This window comes from Mytilus californianus, unplaced genomic scaffold (assembly GCF_021869535.1).
Source record: "Mytilus californianus isolate M0D057914Y unplaced genomic scaffold, xbMytCali1.0.p SCAF_1, whole genome shotgun sequence".
Lineage (NCBI taxonomy): Eukaryota > Metazoa > Mollusca > Bivalvia > Mytilida > Mytilidae > Mytilus > Mytilus californianus.
Window position 1 is genome coordinate 133,731,719 of NW_026262581.1, and position 22,301 is coordinate 133,754,019.

At 33.0% G+C, this 22,301-nt stretch overlaps 2 protein-coding genes across 2 annotated transcripts in view; one reads left to right on the forward strand and one right to left on the reverse strand.

Moving 5' to 3' along the window:
• Positions 1–7,599, forward strand: part of LOC127735327 (E3 ubiquitin-protein ligase Rnf220-like) — a gene marked incomplete at its 5' end in the record, with an annotated part of 43,965 nt that extends 36,366 nt beyond the window's left edge. Inside the window, 6 exons of the mRNA XM_052245483.1 lie at positions 422–508; positions 1,586–1,617; positions 4,604–4,667; positions 5,453–5,546; positions 5,939–6,013; positions 6,411–7,599. Coding sequence (XP_052101443.1) covers positions 422–508; positions 1,586–1,617; positions 4,604–4,667; positions 5,453–5,546; positions 5,939–6,013; positions 6,411–6,482 — 424 coding nt within the window. The remainder of the gene's footprint in view (positions 1–421; positions 509–1,585; positions 1,618–4,603; positions 4,668–5,452; positions 5,547–5,938; positions 6,014–6,410) is intronic.
• Positions 7,600–14,379: 6,780 nt separating this feature from the next.
• LOC127739084 (homeobox protein 5-like) lies at positions 14,380–16,642 on the reverse strand. The gene has a single exon (XM_052250667.1). The coding sequence runs from the start codon at positions 16,640–16,642 to the stop codon at positions 14,570–14,572; it is 2,073 nt and encodes a 690-aa protein (XP_052106627.1). The 3' UTR covers positions 14,380–14,569.
• Positions 16,643–22,301: the final 5,659 nt, after the last annotated feature.

The following is a 22,301-nucleotide window of genomic DNA, read 5'->3' on the forward strand; positions in this document are numbered from 1 at the left end:
AAAACATTCCCTAACATTCCAGTGATGGGAATAGACTGAGGAAAACATTCCCTAACATTCCAGTGATGGGAATAGACTGAGGAAAACATTCCCTAACATTCCAGTGATGGGAAAATTACAATATATCTTTATCATGAAAATGTACTATAACAATACTCAAAATTACAACATTTCTCAATCATGAAAATGTACTATAACAATACTCAAAATTACAACATATCTTAATCATGAAAATGTACTATAACAATACTCAAAGACTAGAATAAAACACATCCTCAAAACACTTTGTATATTTAGCAAAGTGATTAATAATGTCAACTATATTGAAAGTAAAGAAGATTTAATTGAATTTATGAAGGGTTTATTTTTTTTTCTGCAAAAAAGGTTAAAAAAAAAAGGAGTTTTCCTTAACCATGACAAGATATAATGAAGCTGATATTATACCTTGTTCCTCAGAGGAACCTAATGAGGAGAGAGAAAGGGAAGCACTACGTGGGGCTGTGTTAGGGTAGGTACCTAACCATGTAAAAATTGTTATTTAATTCTGTGATTATTTTATACCTTGTTCCTCAGAGGAAGCAAATGCAGAGAGGGATATTGTGGCACAACATGGGGCTGTATTAGGGTAGATCCTTACTTTGTAAACAACATGGGGCTGTATTAGGGTAGATCCTTACTTTGTAAACAACATAGGGCTGTATTAGGGTAGATCCTTACTAAAAATGTAAACAACATAGGGCTGTATTAGGGTAGATCCTTACTTTGTAAACAACATAGGGCTGTATTAGGGTAGATCCTTACTTTGTAAACAACATGGGGCTGTATTAGGGTAGATCCTTACTTTGTAAACAACATGGGGCTGTATTAGGGTAGATCCTTACTTTGTAAACAACATGGGGCTGTATTAGGGTAGATCCTTACTTTGTAAACAACATGGGGCTGTATTAGGGTAGATCCTTACTAAAAATGTAAACAACATAGGGCTGTATTAGGGTAGATCCTTACTTTGTAAACAACATAGGGCTGTATTAGGGTAGATCCTTACTTTGTAAACAACATGGGGCTGTATTAGGGTAGATCCTTACTTTGTAAACAACATGGGGCTGTATTAGGGTAGATCCTTACTATGTAAACAAAATTGTCATTGATTTCTGATATTATACCTTGTTCCTCAGAGGAACCCTATGAGGAGAGAGAATTGGGGGCACTTGAAGGCTGTGTTACAGCCTTATTGAATTTTTTTTTCTTCCAAAAGTCAATAAAACCACATATTTACCTCATCAAAAGACAGTTATTATATAGTGTTCAAACCACATTGCTTCAATAAACATAGCTAAGGTTATCCTAAATATCAGATAGCAACATAAACAGATAAATTACCCTGATCCTATACTGTAATGAGCTTTATACTGGAAAGTGAAATACTTCATGCTTTAGTGGTCAAATGGTCAGTTACAGTCGAGATTAATTGAATCATTAAGATAAACAGATATACAGTTTAATATACTCTTGTCAATTAATGTTTTATTTGATAAGAATTTTTGTGATTTGAATGAAATTTGATCTTATTTTGTTTATTTTACAGAGCATCCTCCAGTTCATCAATACAACCCAAAGGTTAGTTACTAAGAATACAACCACTTCATTAAGCATTAGAATGCCCTCATTAGTCTGTTTATGCATTTGAGACTTTTTATACGACCGCAAAAAAATTTTTGTGGTCGTATATTGGTATGACGTTGGCGTCGTCGTCGTCGTTGTCGTCGTCGTCCGAAGACACATTGGTTTTCGCACTCTAACTTTAGTTTAAGCGAATGGATCTCTATGAAATTTTACCACAAGGTTCAGTACCACAAAAGGAAGGTTGGGAATGATTTCGGGGGTTATGGTACCAACAGTAAAGGAATTAGGGGCCAAAAATAAGCATTTTTGTAACTTCCAGACATAACTTGTGTGTTAGTGTATGGATCTCTCTGACATTGTACCACAAGGTTCCATATCACAAAAGGAATGCTGGGATTGATTTTGGGGGTAATTGCCTCAAATTTTAGGAATAAAGGGCCAAAAAAGGGGCAAAAAACAAGCATTTTTCTAGTTTCATGACAATAACTTGTGTGTAAGTGTATGGATCTTTCTGAAATTGTACTACAAGGTTCCATATCACAAAGGGAAAGCTGGAATTGAGTTTGGGTGTAATTGCCGAAACGTTTAGGAATAAGGGGCCAAAAATAAGCATTTTTCTAGTTTCCAGACTATAACTTGTGTTCAAGTGTATGGATCTCTCTGAAATTGTACTGCAAGGTACCATACCACAAAGGGAAGGCTGGGATTGATGATGGGGGTAATTGCCTCAATATTTTAGGAATTAGGGGCCAAAAAGGGGCAAAAAACAAGCATTTTTCTAGTTTCAGGACAATAACTTGTGTGTAAGTGTATGAATCTTTCTGAAATTATACTACAAGGTTCAATATCACAAAGGGAAAGCTGGGTTTGAGTTTGGGGGTAATTGCCCCAAATGTTTAGGAATTTGGGGCCAAAAAGGGGTCAAAAAAGACATTTTTCTAGTTTCCAGACAATAACTTGTGTTCAAGTGTATGGATCTCTCTGAAATTGTACTGCAAGGTACCATACCACAAAGGGAAGGCTGGGATTGAGTTTGGGGGTGATGAATCATAAGGGGGTTCAAAAAATTTGGGGGGGGGATTTTTTTTTTTTCTTTTTTTTTTCTATTAAAATTTTCCATTTTAAGTTGGTTATTTCTGATTTATATTTAAAAGCAAATAATAATGATATGGTAGGAGATACACACCAAACAGGATGTGTAAATTATTATATAATAAGTATTGTGCAATAGCAAGAAATTTTCAATTGCACAGTATTGCACAATAGCAAGAAATCTTCAATTGCACAGTATTGCGCAATAGCAAGAAATCTTCAATTGCACAGTATTGCGCAATAGCAAGAAATATCCTATAGCACAATATTGCGCAACAGCAAGAAATTGTCAATTGTACAGTATTGCGCAATAGCAAGAAATATTTAATTGCACAGTATTCTGCATAAGAAGATACTTCGTATAAATTGCTTATTTCTTGACCAATTTCAATGGGGTTTTATTCTTGAATTCTTGGGGTTCTTTAATATGCTGAATCTAACCGTGTATTTAGTTTTTGGATTTTGGGCCCCGTTTTTAAATTGGTCCACATTGAGGTCCAAAGGGTCCAAAATTAAACTTTGTTTGATTTCATCAAAAATTGAATTATTGGGGTTCTTTGATATGCCGAATCTAACCGTGTATTTAGATTCTTAATTTTTGGTTCCGTTTTCAAATTGGTCTACATTAAGGTCCAAAGGGTCCAAAATTAAACTTAGTTTGATTTTAACAAAAATTGAATTCTAAGGGTTCTTTGATATGCTGAATCTAAACATGTATTTAGATTTTTGATTATGGGCCCAGTTTTCAAGTTGGTCCAAATCGGGGTCCAAAATTAAACTTTGTTTGATTTCAACAAAAATTGAATATATGGGGTTCTTTGATATGCTGAATCTAACCATGTATTTAGATTTTTGATTTTTGGGCCCTGTTATCAACTTTGTCCGCATTGAGGTCAAAAGGGTCCAAAATTAAACTTTGTTTGATTTCATCAAAAATTGAATTCTTGGGGTTCTTTGATATCCTGAATCTAACCATGTATTTAGATTTTGGATATTGGACCATAATAGGTGAATGTCCAATTTAAAATTTTTAAGTTCTTAGACCACATTCATTCTGTGTTAGAAACCTATGCTGTGTCAAATATTTAATCACAATCCAAATGCAAAGCTGTATCAAGCTTGAATGTTGTGTCCATACTTGCCCCAACTGTTCAGGGTTTGACCTCTGCGGTCGTATCAAGCTGCGCCCTGCGGAGCATTTTATTAAGATTTAAGATTGTTTTCCTTAAATTCAATTAATTTGATTGGTGTACATTTTCATGGTTCTACCATTGTTGAACATGGGATTCTAGAAGGACTTTTTATGCCCCCGCCGTAGTGTAGGGGGCATTAAGTGTTACCCTTGTACGTCTGTCCATACGTACATACGTCCGTACGTCCCAAAGTTGGTTTCCATTCTCTAACTTTTAATTTGCCTCTACCAAATGTTATGAAACTTGTATACAATGCTTTTTACAATTAAAACACAGATCAAGTTTGTATTTTGGTGGTGTCACTTTAACAGTTCCAGAGTTATGCCCGTTTACAAATGGAAAAATAGCTGAATTTTTTGTTTCCGTTCTCCAACTTAAGTTTACCTGAACCAAATGTTATGAAAGTTATACACAATACTTATTACCACAAAACTCAGATCAAGTATTTGGGTAGTGTTACATTTACTGTTCTTCAGTTATGTCCCTTTATAACTTTATATGATATGCAAGCTGGGGCATCATCTGTGTCCCATGGACACATTCCCCATTTATTGTAAGTAAATTGAATTGATTATAAGACAGATGAGAAAAGATAAATTTCTTACATTACATTTGATTACTTGATATAATGTGAAATTTTGAGATTTTGATATTGTAATTTTTTTATTAAATAGTTTATTTATGTCTTTTTGCAGCAAGTACCAGTGGAGAAGGTATGGAGGTAAATGAAGCTGATATGTCACCTTCTCATGATACACAGTAAGTTGGCTTGTAAACACTTTCAAAACAGAGGCTTCCAGTTTACTGTGTTATTTAGTTAAGCTGAAATTTATATTTTAATGTCTTGCCTAAGATGGTGAGAGGTCATTATGTTTTCTGGTCTGTTGGACTACCTCATCAGATTTAAGTTTTGTTTCAAGTAGTTTACCATGAATAAGTGATCATATCTACTTGAAACTAAGTACACATGTTCATTAAGATTTAAAATATGTGCAAAATGAGGGTTTTGACCCAGATTTCACAGTTCACTGATCCGGTTAAAGTTTTGGTTAAAGGGAAGTTAAAATTTTTGTTTTAGGTAGTTTACCGAAAGTTGTGGTCACATTAACTGAAATTTACGTAAAAATCCCATGTTTTTTGGTGGTGTTGATGTTGTTCAGTCTTGTGTTTTCTATGTAGTGTTTTGTGGACTGTTGTTCATCTTTTCATGCAATGGTATTGTCAGTTTTTCCTTGTCTTATAATATTTGGTTGTCCCATTGTCTCTTTTCAGTACACATGTTCATTATGATGTGATTAAAAAAATATACATATATGCCAAATTCGGCTTAGGTCTTTTAAACTTTAAAAAATATGTTCAAAACTGTTTCAAGAAATTTCGTGTGATGTCTGCAAGATGAATGACTAAAAATATTAGTACAAGGGGACATAACTCCTTCATTAAATCATTTTGCTATCGATGATAATTAAAATTATTGTATTGATTACTATTTTAACACCAAAGAAAATGATATTACTTAAAACAACTAATCATTTTATTTACAGATTAGAATCAAACTCCAGTAATGTTATAGAAGCATTAAAAACAAAACTAAAAGATAAAGATACAGACCAAAAAACAAAATGTCTGATTTGTATGGTGAGTATCAATAACTTTGAAGATACAGAACAAACCTGCCTTTACTATTAAAATGTTCTTATACTGAAGAACCAAATTCAACAATATGAAACATTGACAAATATCAATAAAAACAATACAAAAAGATAGAGATAATATATACTTTTGAATTTATATGTCAAATATTAATTTTAAAACAATAACTAGATGACGATAAAGAACAAAAAATAGTAAAAGATACTTGATGATATTAAAAAAGATAAATTTGCATTATATACTTAGTGATGAATAAAATTAAAATGTTTTAAGGGAATTGTTTACAAGTGAACAGCTCATATCTTTGCAGAAAATTATTATTATAATGCTAAATCAGATTGTATTTTGGATTTGTAAGAATTGTGTCTATATTTCAGGAACCCTACAATAAACCTGTGACCTCTATACAATGTTGGCATGTTCACTGTGAAGACTGTTGGTTAAAAACATTGGTAAGTTGTTAGTTTTTGTATCACTGGCTAATGTTAAGGGAAAAATGTTCTTAATTAAAGAATTGCGTTTGTTTGTTTCCCTGTTAACGTTAAAAGATTTCAGACAAAAATTTGAAAGAGGAAGATAATAATTGGCTGGAATAAAGAAGTGAAATGGAGGCAGCCAGTTGTTGATTCATTAAATAAAAATAAGGAGATGTGGTATGATTGCAAATGAGACATCTTTCCACCAGAGTTCAAATGATGAAGATAAAAAGCAATTATAGGTCACCGTACAGCTTTCAACAATAAAAAAAACCCATACCATATAGTCAGCTATAAAAGTCCCTGACTTGAAAAATGTGAAACAATTCAAACTTGTTTTAGAATGAATGTAACTTTATTTTCATATTTGCAGGGAGCTAAGAAGTTATGCCCACAGTGTAATATGATAACCTCTCCTGGAGATTTGAGAAGAATATATTTATAGATTTATGTTGTGACTGACAGATAGGATATGTGTTGGATATTTGTCTCGTGGATTGACAAGATTTAACTATAACTTTGTTGTACAACTGTATTTCAACCAAATAAATCGAGCATTCTTATGCATAGAATTTCAATCAATTAAAGAAAAATACAAAAAGGAGTGAACTTGTGTAGTACATATTCGTCTTTAAAGACAGTGATGTGATATATTGTATTGCTGATAAAAAAAAATAGTAATCTTATTGCACAATCTATTGACGGTTAATTTCACACATAAATAAAATCACATTCATTATGTTTCTGCTTCTGAAATGATTTCATTCTTCTTGCTACCATTAATGGTTAATTCCAGCATTCTGGGTGTCTGCAAATGTATAAATGATGCGTTTTGTTTCTGTCTTTTTGTTATTTCATCAGAGTTAAATAATTTCCTGTATGGATGTGTATGTTGTTATAGCTGATAAATTTTGTGTTTTTTGTGTTACATTGATATTGACTTGAAAGTTATAGGTCCTAGAGTTTTTAAAATTGCTTACATTTTATGATATTACAAAATCTTAGTAATAAGCTTCATTTGGTAGATACTTCTTCAATCTGTCTCTAAAGAGGACAAAACAAAAGTAATGTTAAAGGAAGGATGTGGGGACAGATTTATATTTTACAGTTTGTAAACACTGGTGACAAACAATTTAAAATAAAAATTTATTTTTAAATATTTCTGACTTTAATTGAAAAGAGTTTCATATGAAACTTAGACAATTGTACCATAAGTGGAACTAATGGGATTTTTTGTATTTTAATGTAATTTGCTTTTTATATTTCAAACACGATGGAATTACAATAAAAAAAAATCAATTTTGAAGTGGGTCGTATATATTCCATACACCTATCCAAAAACTAGAGAATATATAAAATCTTTACATCTCATGACTAGATATTAAAAATAAAAGAATACAAAATGTAGATTTGAGAGTTTTTATGCAATTGTTAATGATATAGTGCTACAAGACACCAGTGTATTATATACTAACACTAGTCTGATTGTTGTTGTGTATTAAACCATTGTTTTATACTAATATATGAGAAGATTATCTAGGAATAAAATCATGTTATATTTATTTTGTTTCATTGTCTTATTTAGAGTTTGTTGTGGATTTCATCGCTACAGTCTATTGATAATAAAATTAAAAGTGTCCAGAGTACATCACCAATCCTTGTTGTGGATTTCATCCCTTAGGCTACAGTCTATTTATAGTAAAATTAAAAGTATCCAGAGTACACCACCTGTTCTCTAACTTTAGTTTGCCTCAACCAAATGTTATGAAACTGATACACAATGCTTATTACGATATTTTTGGGTGGCATCACTTGTACAGTTCTCTATGTTATATGCAAGCAGGGGCATCATCTGTGTCCCATGGACAAATTCTCCATTTATTTTTAATGTAAAAATAGGAATGGTAAATTAAGATATGACAGCCTAAAATGTTGAAGTAATAAAGCAAGGGAAGAACATGTAATTTTGTTCTTCATCTTTGAGATCATCTCAATGGACTGAAATGGCTTTTTAGATCATCTGGTTCAGAGAGCTATGTGGCACCTGTGGTCTTTCTGTAACTTTTATAGGTTCTTATTAACAAGTAAAATTCATGTAGTTTCAATATAATTCAAAAAATTTTATTCAGGCTAGTTGTTTATTAATAAAGAATAATATATTGAGGGGCTTTTATAAACCATAATCTCTCATCTTGTTCATGCTGGTGAAAAACATAACTGCCAGAGGCAATTCTTGATTCAGGTCACTGTAAATTCAGAAATTATTGAGTGCATTTATTATTGCGATTTTTGAAGAATGGACAAAAATATGAGATTAGTTATTACAATTTGGAAATAGCTACATATAGATATTTGTATTAGATATCAAAATGCGAGTTCTTATTATTGTGATACTCACCAAGTCGCATTATTCCCATTAATAAAATCCTTGCAATAATTTCTGAATTTACAGTATTCAATTTTCAAATAACTTCTGCCTTGGAGCTGTAAGGCCAAATTCAAAATGCAGAACTTGGTGTCAAATGCATACTTCAGGTGTAACTCATAAGCCATGGATCATAGCCAGACTCCTTTTGGCCTCTATTTATATGTTTACAAAATGGGATATTGTCATTATCCATCTATCAGTCATAGAATTCTTATTGTAATGAAGTTATTTGTTAATGATATTTGTGTATTCTACACAAGGATGTGGATTAGCATATTTATATTCTACTGTGTGTGCATTGGTTTATTTGTTTCTATTGTCTGTGTATTGGTTTATTCATTTCTATTGTGTGTGCATTGGCTTATTCTTAAGACAATTTCAGTTTCTTTATTAAAAAAAATGCTTGCAATCCCTCACACAGTTGGCCTAAGCTATATGTTATAGTAGTCTCTGACCAAAGAACATTTTGGCTGTTCTTGTTTTTTAGCTGTATTTGGTTTTGCATTTTATGTATTTTGCCTCCCTTGAGTGATAAAGTTTATTCCAGCACCAAGTTTTATGCACCCTGACATTGTTATTTAATGTATATATTGTGTAAAGTTGACACTTCAGTTATTGTCTCGTCTGATGCGAGACATGTGGATTATTAAACTAGTTGTATAAAGTTTTATATTTCAGAAGGAAGAATATTTGGATGCCTCGTATCATTTGTATGCAGAAGCCTTATATTACGAACTTTCCGACTGTTATATATCCATTGTTCTTGACCTAATTTTCATGTGAAATACTCTCCGAGTAATAGGATAAACTATATTTGGTGTATAGGATCCTTGCAAAGTCTACATGTTCGACAGACAAGATTCACCTGACATGACCTCATTTAAAGGATCAGTGATCCATGTTCAGTTTTCGTGGTCTCAGATACTATAAGCAATAGGTGATCTATATTTCGTGTGTGGAATGATTGTAATGTGTACATGTCAGACTGACAGGTTTCATCTAACCTTAACCTAATTTTCATATTTCAGTGGTCGATGTTAAGTTTTTGCAGTTTGGTTTGTTTTTCATATACTTTGAACAATAGATCAGCTGTATTTGGTGTATGGCATGATTGTAAGGTGTATATGTGTGTCCGGCAGATTTCATCTGACCTTGACCTTTTTCAGTGGTTCATTGGAACAAATTCACAATGTTAATTTTTCCGGTTTGGTCTATTTCTCAGATACTATAAACAAGAGGGCAACTATATTTGGTGTATTTAATTATTGTTAGGTGTGTAGGTCTGTCTAATAGGTTTCATCTGACCTTGACCTCATTTTCATGGTTCATTAGTCAATGTTTAATTTTCATAATAAGGTCTGTTTCTCGGATACTGTAAGCAATAGGCTAACCATATTAGTTGTATGGTATGATTGTAAGGTGTACATGTCTATCTGGCAGGTTTCATCTGACGTCGACCAGATGTACATGGATCATTGATGATGTTACATTTGTGTGATACTTGCAGTAAAAACTTCATATTACAGGCTTTCAGCATAAATTCAATGACTAGAAGTAAAGCAGGCGAGACAATTCAGCGCGTGCACTCTTGTCAAGTTTTTAGTTACTTTAGTGTTTTTAAATGCTATTTTTTTAATAGTCTAAGATCTCCCATCTCACTCAGCAACAACAAAAAGACATGTGTTTTCAGTCTAAGTATACACATGGGGCTGTTTTACTGTGAATTTATGACAAAAAAATGAAAGACATTCTTTTTTGTAAGTCCCACTGGTGTGTTCAACAATTTTAGGTGATATATACGTACCTTTTTCTTCCAAGTCTGGAACCAAGTGCAGATCTTTTGAAAGTTAAAGTCTTACAGATTTGTTGAAATACATGACGATTATGCATATAAAAATAAGAAGGCAGTGGCCGGCACCAGCAATTTGCTATTTTGCCGGCTCTGATTAAAATATCTAAACTAAAGCCGGCAAAATAGCATATTTATATAGCAATGATTATTTTGCCTGTTCTTTGTAAAGAGCGGATTTTAATATTTACTTTTGAAAAGTAGTACGAAATTGTACATTGTCAACATAAAAGAATCAAATTATTACTCATATGGTTAAATAAAATAACAGTATCAATATTTGAGATACATATAATCGTTTAAAAACATTGATCAGTCAAAGTGAAAATAAGAATTTGTAAAAGAAAAAATAGAAATAAAAAAATATTGAGCATCCATTTGTAGCAATGAAATCATATTAAAATAGTAGTTGGAATTACTTTTAGAGCTAGTCACAGTCTAATGTATGCATAAGAATAACATCTCAGATTTTTCAACTGTATATATATGTTGTAAAAATATAAAAGTTAAAATCTCATTGCAGAAAAATTTGATAAAACATTATTCAATCTAACATAATCAATCACATAGCTTCAAAATCAAATATGTTTAAAATTGATTTGCTTTTGAAATAATAGTCAGTTCTTTGAATTGCATATCTGCGTGTAAACAAAATCGTTTTTTACTGGCAAAATTGTCTTCCGCTTACCTAGAGACGGCAAAATAGCATATTTCCTATTTTATTTTATTTGCGCCGGCAAAATAGCCACTGCCAAATAAGAAGATGGTGTATGGTTGCCAATGGAACAACTCTCCACCTGAGACCAAATGACGTAGAAGTTCCATGTTTGTTTCATTGAACGTTTTAGTAAATTGCGTTTTCATTATATCCTCTGAAATAATATGACTAACGTGAATCAAAATCGTGAATTAATTTGGAAACCCATGCCAAAAATAATGCGCGTAAGAGACTTTTTTGCTTGCTGCGTGTTAGTTGTTACATGTATTTGTTTTACATTTCTGGTCTACAATCTTACCCAAAAAATTAGATGTTTTATCAAAATTCCGAAAATTAGCTTTGACAACAGTCCCTAAGTACACGGATTCCTTATTTTGTTTTTATTGGGTGACATATAGATAATTAAAACCAAACGTACCAAAAATAAGGTATGGACGGTATTTTCTTAAGAAATATCTGTTTTGAAAATATCTTAAAAGCCTCCTGAGGCAATTCTTGGTTCTGATAGGCCAATTTTAATAAAATAAAATTGAAACGATTTCTTTAAAACTGAAAAAAGTCAAAGTGATAATTGAGAAGTCCAATTTACAGAATCATCCCATCGTACTATTCAGGCGGCACACATTTGTGGCAATATTTTTCTCCTTTTTCTTTTGAGTAGCATAGTCTAGCAACACCACATTTAAAAACAGTATATCATTTTGTCAGACATCAAAACATTATTCAGCTAGATACATTGCTATTGTTTACGGTTTAGATGCAATATTCTAAATATCATCATCAAAATGAATAATTTGTCATCCGAAAAAAAACCAGCTATACTTCTGATGTTTATTAAGAATGTTTTTAATCAATTTTCTTTTGAGGATAATATTCAAAAGTTAAACGTTTTTTTCTTCTTCTGGAAATGACAATTCTGAATCACCTCAAATTATTTATAATTTTGCATGACTAATACAAATATTGTTACGTCTCAAGTACAGAAATGAAGTTGTAACATATTTTATAAATGGTCGGACCGATTCCTGTCGACTCCAAGGAGATCGAATAGGTTTATTGTTAAAGAGTTCCTCTGTTGACCTTGCATACAGATCCAAGTGAGCGGTACAGACTTTTGAGCATGGGAAAATCAGAGAAATCTTTTGCTTGGCTCATGGTTGTATACAGTTTGCATTTTATATTGTTATCACTTTTGGGAAGAAAGATCTCATTAACCTTATTTATTATGAACAAAAGGAGAGAAGTGAAGTAGGTCTCAATGAAACAACAAACCCATTGACACACAATACTAAAAGACAACAGTAACCCAGTCACGGTCAAAGTTCAACAAATCAAAACTCAGATATTTGAGATGGGACCGTAATTTTGTTTTGTTTCGTGTTTTCAAGGAGTGGTGTGTTTGGTGTAGCTTACATTGACCGAAGTGAGCTTTATGAACTCTTAAACGTGTTTTAAGATATAAATTATTGACTAAAAGGAGATGTAGGTTTACGTCAATGAGAACTAACCTGATAGAGAACACAAAAGACATTTTGAGGTCGACATACGGACTCAACTATAGATGTCAAACTCTAGATCGCCCTAAGTCTAAACAAACTGTGACTGAATTTACCTGGGACTATTAAAAGAGAGGCGAAGGATACGAAAGGTACATCCAAACTCATAAGTCGAAAAATAAACTGACAAATGGCTAAAAAATGAAAAAGACAAACAGACAAACAGACAAACAGACAAACAAAACACAACATAGAAAACCAAAGACTGAGCACCACGAACCCCACCAAAAACTGGGGTGATCTCAGGTGCTCCGGAAGGATAAGCAGGGGATTGTAGTTACGACAATTGGAACATATCCGTTGTCATCTGTGATGTAAGTCAAAATATGAGGCAGACTTAACTGCATCTGTTGTATCCTTTACCCCAAGTTCGATGGGATAGATGCGTTCAACATAGTCACCAAATTCTGAACTATTTATAGTGAGAGAACATCATCTATATAGCGGAAAGTGAAGTAAAAGAATACTGCTAACTTCTATTCTTTCTTCCTGAAAAGTTCCTGTGTGAAGTCAGCCTCATATGAATAACGGCAGAGTCGACAAAGAGAGGAGCACAGTTGGTTCCCATGGGAATGCCGATTGTTTGCTGAAAAACAAGGCTCCAAACGTAACAAATATGTTGTAAATCAAGAAATCAAGCATCTTGATATTGTCAGTTCAGAGATTATTTTGTTTGTTTTGAATTTTTACAAAGTAAGATGTATCCCTCCCCAAGACAAGCAACTTGTATCTACGCAGGCCATTCTTTTTTATGAATCAAAGCAGGACCAACTCTATCAATTTGTCTTTTAGTTTGGAATGGGGAATACTTTTGTAAAGTGTAGAAAATCAAATGTTTAAATACTATTGCAAGATGAAAGAGTCTTAGATTGTATGTACTCTTAAAAGATCTTTGGAATCGTTTAGTATCCACATCTGATTCACGCCACCTCTAGAATAGGTAGTTTCACAATAACTTTGAGTTCTTTGTATGATTGCCAAGGAGACAACTATCCACCAGAGACCAAATGACGTAGAAGTTAACAACTATAAGTCAACAAAACCAAAGTTAAACCACATCTTCATATTTTTATATTATGTGACATTTTGATGTTTTAATTCATTTTTGTTTCGTGTTGTATCGAAGTTATATGGTGTTTATATAGTCATTGAATCTTTTTTCTGTTGAAAAGTTTGTCGTTTTTCTAGGTGCAAAATTTATGAATTGACATTGCGGTTGGTTAAAATTTCTGACGAGTTGAAGAGTCGGATTTGATAAAACAAATTGCAATTGGGTCGAAATTTTGAATGAGCTGTAAATCTTATATAAAGATTAACCTACAAGCGATTTTAATGTAACAATATACATGTAGAAACTAAAAAGCGTATGTTAGATTCATAGTTTGACCCGTTGTATGATTATTTACAATACAAAGAATATCTATAATCTATACCGGGTTATTCTAAAAATAGCATATATACGCTCTTTTTACTTTCTACATGTATTATTGACATGAAAATGATTATAAGTAAATCTCTTTATTTTATTGAACATTTTCTTTATCTTCTTACGGAACAAAAAATAACTTGACAGTAGTATGATATTTTTTTCCACCAGCAATTGAAAGTCATTTTATCGACACCAGTTACTCAAGGATCTACTCTGAACTCGTTCACGGTACAATATGGATGTGGGGTTAGTGATGTGAGTCATTAGACAAAGACATACATAATCTGATTTGTATTTCAATCACATTGTGATATAAACAGAAACAAACAAACGTGGTGTTATATTTATGTTATATACTCCAGTGGAAATAAATACAATATAAACCCAAATTAAATTAACAAATCAGGACAAACTGCATGATGGCAATATTCATGTATGTACAAAATGACAAAAATATATATTCTGTAGCACTTTTCTAACATTTAAATTGTATTCCGTATCGCAATAGCATAGTTCAATCTCAAAATTCATAATCTCTTGCTGAACACTTAATCAAACCCAGTATGTTTTGTCCACTAAAACTGGAACAGAAAACTGAACATTTCTTCCCGGTTGTGGTAAACTATTGAGGCTTACAACATTATGATTAACATCAGTAACGACTCGGCCATGTTTAACTTCCGCAACAAGGTTCTTAGAAGTGTTCTTCTTTAGTGGATAAGTATCCCATGAGAAAGAGCCTTCGTTCAACGGTGTCTGCATGGAAGTCCCGGCTCCTTGGCTGCTTACAGAACTATAATCTAACTCTGCCGTTACACTCCAGCTTCTAAACAATTCTGTAATATTTTGGTTGAAGTTTCCGGTTAAAGGTCCTTGTTCTTGTTGTTGTGGTGGATAAATATCAGCAACATAACTCTGTCCCACAGGACCTTCATAGCCGCACATACTGTTAATAACCCCATGGTTAACGGATGCTGGTTCATTCGATCCGGGTCTGATGGAAGACAGTTCGTCTACAATTTTAGACAAATCTTCTGGACTAACGTTGTCCGACAGTTCAGTAGGGTGTTGTTGTCCCATGGAAGTATGGACACTGTTAGTATGATGAAGAGAAGATATTCCTGTCGGATTCCCCGATGTTATACTACTACCAACACAGGGAAGCATTGAGGTGTTGTCTGTATAGTTGGTATCAGATGATTCTAGACTGCTGGCTTGACTAGTACGGAAAGCATGCGGAGAGAAAAGTGGTGGTTTACCGGACATGATGACGTTGACGTTGGTCATTTTTTGATGATAATAGAGTATACTGCTTGGCAGACTTGGTACACCCATACTATACTCTTCCTCGTACTGACTGGTATGGTCTCTAGCGGTATTATAATTACTGGACTGACTGTCGTGGGAATTGTAATTCTCGTTCGCACTGTACACACTGTTTCGGTTGTGGTCAGTTTCAATTCTGTAGTGGCTAAATTGACTGTTCCTATTATAAGCATCTTCAGGTTTGTTATACACATTGTCGTTTTGTGATGTGTTGTGACGACGGTATGAGATTTCCTCAACAGTGTCTACCTGTGATTCTGAAAGACTTTCTAGCGAAGAATGTGGCGTTGACGGGTAGCTTGTAAAACGAGAATTACCATTCGATAATGGATAAGAATTAGCCATTAGTGTTAACTTTGGTGGTAAGCTTTCATGCTCTGATGCGAACTCGTAGAAATCTGTTGTTGGCGTATTATTATTTGGATAGAAAGGAGAATTCGTGTGCTTGCTGTACCCTGTAAATCCGCTACATGTGTTGTCTGTTGTGTTGGTTTTACTGTATCCAGTGTATCCGCTACATGTGTTGTCTGTTGTGTTGGTTTTACTGTATCCTGTACACCCACTGCAGGTGTTATCTGTCGTGTTGTCTTTGCTATACCCGGTGTACCCGCTATACGTGTTGTTTGTACCAGTAGTGGACATCATGATCCGCTGACTTTTGTCTGGTGAACTAAGTTCCGATTCTTCGTATGATGGTGGAGGAGCTTTCGGTGTAAGCCATGTCAAATGATATGGAGAGAATGGCGGTTGGGCATCAACGTCATAGCTTTTCGTTGTGTTGGTATACATACTTGGAGATTCCATCTCATCGATCGGTGAAAGATTCTGTCGAAGAAGACTCGATCGTGAACCAGCCAGGGCACCGTGAGGCAAGCTGTTTTCCGGAGGACAGAGCTTCCAGTTGTCTTTGTCCCAGTAAAACTTGAACTGTCCAGGATTTGAACTTGTTAGGGGAACTACATTGACCTTATCTGATATATTCAATGGTGTTGTTGATCGAGTCGATCCACGGACATAATCAATCTGCCTAGTTGGTGTTCGTCCAATACCTCGGGAGAAGCGGTCAAATGAGGTGTTGACGCTTCTGTCTACGCTATGTTGATTAGACCTCCTTTTGTCTCTCCACTGGTGCCAGTACAAACAACCAGCAACACAAGCAAGAAACACGCCGATTAAGACAATAGGTACTATAAGGCCCCAGCTGATTGCAGGATCAATATCATCTCCGCTGTCCACTATTTTTGTCGTCAACTTGGTCGTGCTATCGTCAATGCTGGCCAGAAAATCTTCACGTGTCATGTTGTAATCTGAAGAAAAAATATGCAACACAATTACATGGTTTATCTTAATCGTATATCATAGTGTTGACTTTAGACGCGGACAGAACATTGAATTTGATCTTATGTGGTTTCTATTATATGGTAGTTTTATCACATTTTGAAAAGAAACGATGGGGAAAAAATTAAACAAATAAAATACTAGTAGTGCATATCCAAAAATTCAATTTTAACTTGACAGCGTTCACGTGTTGGTTTCTTCTTACCTTTTAAAAAGAGGTACAAAGATATGTTGCAACTTGAACACGTTAGTACAATGTTATCGAAATTTGAGTCAGTCAATTCACAAAATGCGTATAAATTTTCTAATAAAAAAATCATGTATATTTCTTTTTGAGACTTTTGCATTGCATAGTTTAAGTCAACCTTTTTTTTTTAATTTGGATATCAAGTATAGTAATGTTTCTTATGTGATGACGCCTGGAGACTGACACTCAGTACCAATATTACAATGGTATATTGCTTTCTTCTTTTGGGATGTTACTATGGGCATACAAAATCTTATAGTTTCGTAAATAACTCCATTCTTTTAGAGACACTTCAATATGATAATTTTCCAAATTCAATTCCAAGGTCAACTTAATGTCATTGTCATTTCTTCGATCCCATCAAAATCATTTTTTTTTTATTTTGAATAAGTCCTGTGACTAATAGATGAATCTATTTGGTCTCAGATAAATCTGAATCAATTCTTCTATCACATCAAACCACAATTCTTTATTCTTATATATTACTAGTATATTCTAACAAGTTTTAAAAAAAATATCAGGGCTAACATTTCCAGTCTGATTTCCCAGTCTAAGATGAAAATGGCATTTATTAAGGTGATAAAAAACGTTGCTAAGACGACGAATTTGTATATCTTTGTGCTTAGGTTATTTATGAGTATATGTCCTATAGTGTTTTAACAAACCTTTGAGAAGCTGGTCCAGAAATTGTTGGTTAAGCGCTTGTACACCTGTGATATTAAATCTCTGTTTAAGTATTTCCAAAAGTTTGGCTTGTACAGTTGGGTCAATTTCCACTGTGTCTTGACTATAAACAAGCTGTCTTGATGTTTTATTATAGAATCCATCACTAATACTCATGATGCTCTGTAAACAAAATAGTTATTGGTGGAGTAAATGTGTACTGGTTAATTAACGAAAATATAACATGATTACTCATTTTGTCTGTTTTATTCATATATCCAATTAATTACTAATTGTTTATATGATTAAATGTTATTTCAGTAGATTAGCATTTATTTTTTTGGCAAGAATCCTTCTTATGCGTTAAAAAGGTAGAAAAAAGACCGGACATATATACTTTATTCTGATAAACTGCAATAGATACAATGGTACACAGAAGAACATAAGACATTATACGATAATACAAAAGTGAACTAGTTCTCTTCTTCTTCTTTAAGTTTCTAGCGATACTTAATTTATTGAAGATTATTCGCCGAAGTATCAAGGTCTTAAATTTCTCAGTTGAGATAAGAATTATAAATCATTATTAGATCTCTGAAAACTGACATTTTTTTACTCTTTGCCTGAAATACTGTGTAAATAATATCAATATAAATAATATTTTGACGAGTTTTCATCATCTAAAGATAAATCGTCACGGACTTACTTTTCTAATTGGGCCAATTTTATAATGTTCCCCAGTTTGTCCTTAATGAAACTTTATTTTTAACGGATATTTATGTGGAGAGTATGGGCACCTTAAACAATTTTCTGGTATTTTGTATAGATGAGTTGTTAGTATGTTGCAAATGTACATTTTATTTTTAAGAAAAGGGAATTAGAGGTCCAACAAAATGATTTGCTCTGTAATATTGGATACGGGTAGACAATAATTGTATAAAGCGCTAAAACATGTTCAAATTAAATCAAATATGTCCAAATCAAACTTACTTTTCTTGGTTTAATAAACACACCGTTGTTCTCACTAAAAGTCCATGTTATGTTTAAGTAATACTCACTACTGATCTACTTTGGTGCGTATTGCAATTTATCCTCGGGGATAAAATCGAATCGATACCACAATCAAAAACAAAGTTTACTTGCAATTTTTAAATATATTTTTGTTTGCGTTTCTAGCAATTTAGCGTTAAAAATGAAATTGCACAATTCTATTGTGTATCAAGGAAATAGCGCTCCGATTGAGACATATTAAAACATATGATTTGCAAATAGACATGGTATCAATGTAAAACATTTCAAATCAAGACATTCTTTTCATCACTCCTTTTCTCCTCTTTAAATACATATATGTTTATTGCAAAAGAAATACCTATTGACATATAACAATACTAGCGACAACCGGGTATAAAGGACAGCCTCTGTTGTAAAAGCTCTCAATACTTGATCGTCCACGTTTAACTTTGTTTCGACGGAGACTGAATTTGATTTTTGTTCTCATGAGATCTAGCGCTGATTTTTTTTTTTCGTTCCGCTGGATGCTCTGACATTTGCAGTCCTAAGTATGTAATAGGATTTTTGTTGTTGTTGTGTATGCCTGTTAAGGGTTTGTTCTTAATACTTATAGGAAGCATTTCTTTGCCTCCTATCGTTTGCTCCTACTTCTATGTTCTTGACTTCTTGGGAGAAATGTCTTTTGCTGTCTAATGATCATGTAGATAGACAGTCATAGTAAAACACTCATACTGATGGTTTACGTTTGTCCGGGAGGATGTTTTTTAGTACATAAGGAAGACTAACTGTCTGGAATATGTCCGTTGTGATACATAAGGAAGACTAACTGTCCGGAATATGTCCGGTGTGATACTTCAATGTCAACTGTAATTTACTTCTTCAGATTGTAAACCTACTCCACTACAAATTTTATTTTCCTTCTTGTTCAAAGCATATTAATGCAGTTAGATATTAGAACACGAATTTATGGATACAATTAGATGTGTTACACGCGTCAACTGAACAGATGAAACAGCATCCAAACGACACAAACAACCTAAACATATACGGTCTAGTTGTCCTATACCCACATCTACTTTTAGTAATTTACACACAAGACAGACGTCTATAAAATATGTCAAGCTTTAAATCGCCCCGATCATAGAAAAGTTGTGATTATATAAAAGTAACTGAATCAACCATCAACATCAAATTCTCCAAATAAAAAAAACATTAACATATGGCATACGAAACCACTGACGTCCTGTGTTCGAATATTGGTGGCGGTATTCCTAGATGAGTTCAGTCAGCAATGTTATGCAGAACAATACATGCAGGAAGACACATATATGACGTTACGCACGGTGTTCGGTTTAGCAATGGTATACCGTTACGCGACCTTGGTTTTTGTTAATTTTGATCGACTTCTGTACGAAATGTCAGAACTAAGCAATTTTTACACCGATGACATTCTGATTTTAAGTATTTATTAAAAAAAAAAATGGACACTATTAAAAATTGGAAAAAATTCGCAGGATATTATTTGGTTTTATCCCTCATTTTGAACGCTTTTCAGATCAGCAGATGGTTTACCAAACTAGATGGAAGTAAAAATTTTCGTTGTATGTCTTTGATTTTAAATTATTACTCTTTGAAAGAAATTATCACAAAGTATTTCTTAAAATTATATTATTATGCAGAAAGTGTCAAATACAAAAGACATATACATGCGACACTTTAGGTCAATGTTAATAAAATTTATAACATTATAGTGACCAGAGACATATATACACATGTGTATATATATGTCGCTGTATTGACGTTCCGTGCGAAAATGTCAATTTTTGACATGGTAACATTTTTGGGAGACACGGAAAACTTGATGGAAATTAATGAATTATTGAGCGATTCTCTTAAATTGAAGGCTTAAATCAAACGTTAGGACAATCGCATTTCGAAAATAACATTTGTTTTTATATTTGATTTGTCTATCACGATTTTTGACCATCCTAGATTATTATGGGTACTAAAAAAACGTGTTCAACATTTAAGGGAGACACGGAAAATGCCGAATTACATTAAAATGGTATATGATATGTTAAATATAGATATATGTTCGTAAAAAATAATAAAATCACATTTCTATGTAGATGCGACATACCTGTTCTATAATTTTTGTGGAAATATAATAATGCCGAACTACTGGCTGTCATATTTTTGTCTTCGAATTTTCAAATCTTACTCATTACGGAATTTCGAAAATAACCGATGGACTTCGAACTGACTTAAAACTTAACTTGATTGTTTAACGCCATGACTATGATCATAGTATTTCCCTCTTCAGCAAATTTTATCAAAATCTATTCAGTAGTTTGTATTTTTTATTATTTTCTATTTTGAATGGTTGGTTAATTGTTACGTCTTACTCGGTAAAAACGGCATCATGCACACGGAATCATCGCTAAATTTTAAAATAAAACATATTGTTGAATATATTCAAACCAGTTTGTATTTGATTTCGATTAAAAAAATGAATCAAGACAGTTTACTATTACAAAATGCGTAGATTTGATTTGTTTTAATCCTAGTTATGCAGGGTCAGATGGAAAATAGACCGAATACTGTGCGTAACAATTCCAAAAACTGACTACAAAATTTCAATGCAATCAGATAAGAAAAAACCATTCCAGTCTTGCTTCGAACTATAATGTTTATCCCAAAAAATAGAAGACGCAGTAAGTGAAAAATAGTCTACAAGAAAGCTGTAAAGTACGATACAAGAAAGCTGTAAAGTACCGGTACGATACAAGAAAGCTGTAAAGTACGATACAAGAAAGCTGTAAAGTACGATACAAGAAAGCTGTAAAGTACCGGTACGATACAAGAAAGCTGCAAAGTACGATACAAGAAAGCTGTAAAGTACGATACAAGAAAGCTGTAAAGTACGATACAAGAAAGCTGTAAAGTACGATACAAGTAAGCTGTAAAGTACGATACAAGAAAGCTGTAGAGTACGATACAAGAAAGCTGTAAAGTACGATACAAGTAAGCTGTAAAGTACGATCTGAACTCATAAACATTAGTTAGCTTTATATGTATAACCATAAAAAACTGGATATTAAATATATAAAAAAATCCTGCATATGGAATCATAATACTACATAATAATAGAATTTGCGATCCAATTTAGTAAAAGTTTTGGTCAATTGCGATATCATTATGCCTTATATAAAGGCTATTTAGTTATATCATATTTGTTGAACTAATTATATATTACTGCAAACGAAAATCCACTTCAACTAATTTACTTAATAAAACACTAATATAATAGTGACCGATGTCCCTTTTAGACATTGATATAAGAAATTGTTGATGAACGGTACGAATTTTTTTCCAAATTTTTGATACCGATGGCTCCTAATCGAATGAATATCTATCAATAGGTTTGACATGCGCCTGTTTGCAGTAAAGTCTCGGATATAAATGAATTTGTAATCACAGTTGAGAAGTTCAGTTTAGTACTGACGCCAAACAACGACAACAGTGTAGGCTGCATTATCAGCAGGTACAAACAAAAACACTTTATCTCATTTCATTGAAGTCTGGATAAATATTTAGTAGAGCAATTTTGTATTAGTAACGTTCAAAATGATTGAAAATATCAGCTACAAGATTCATACATATTTTTAAGAAAGAAATCCGATGATTTTGTTTCAACTT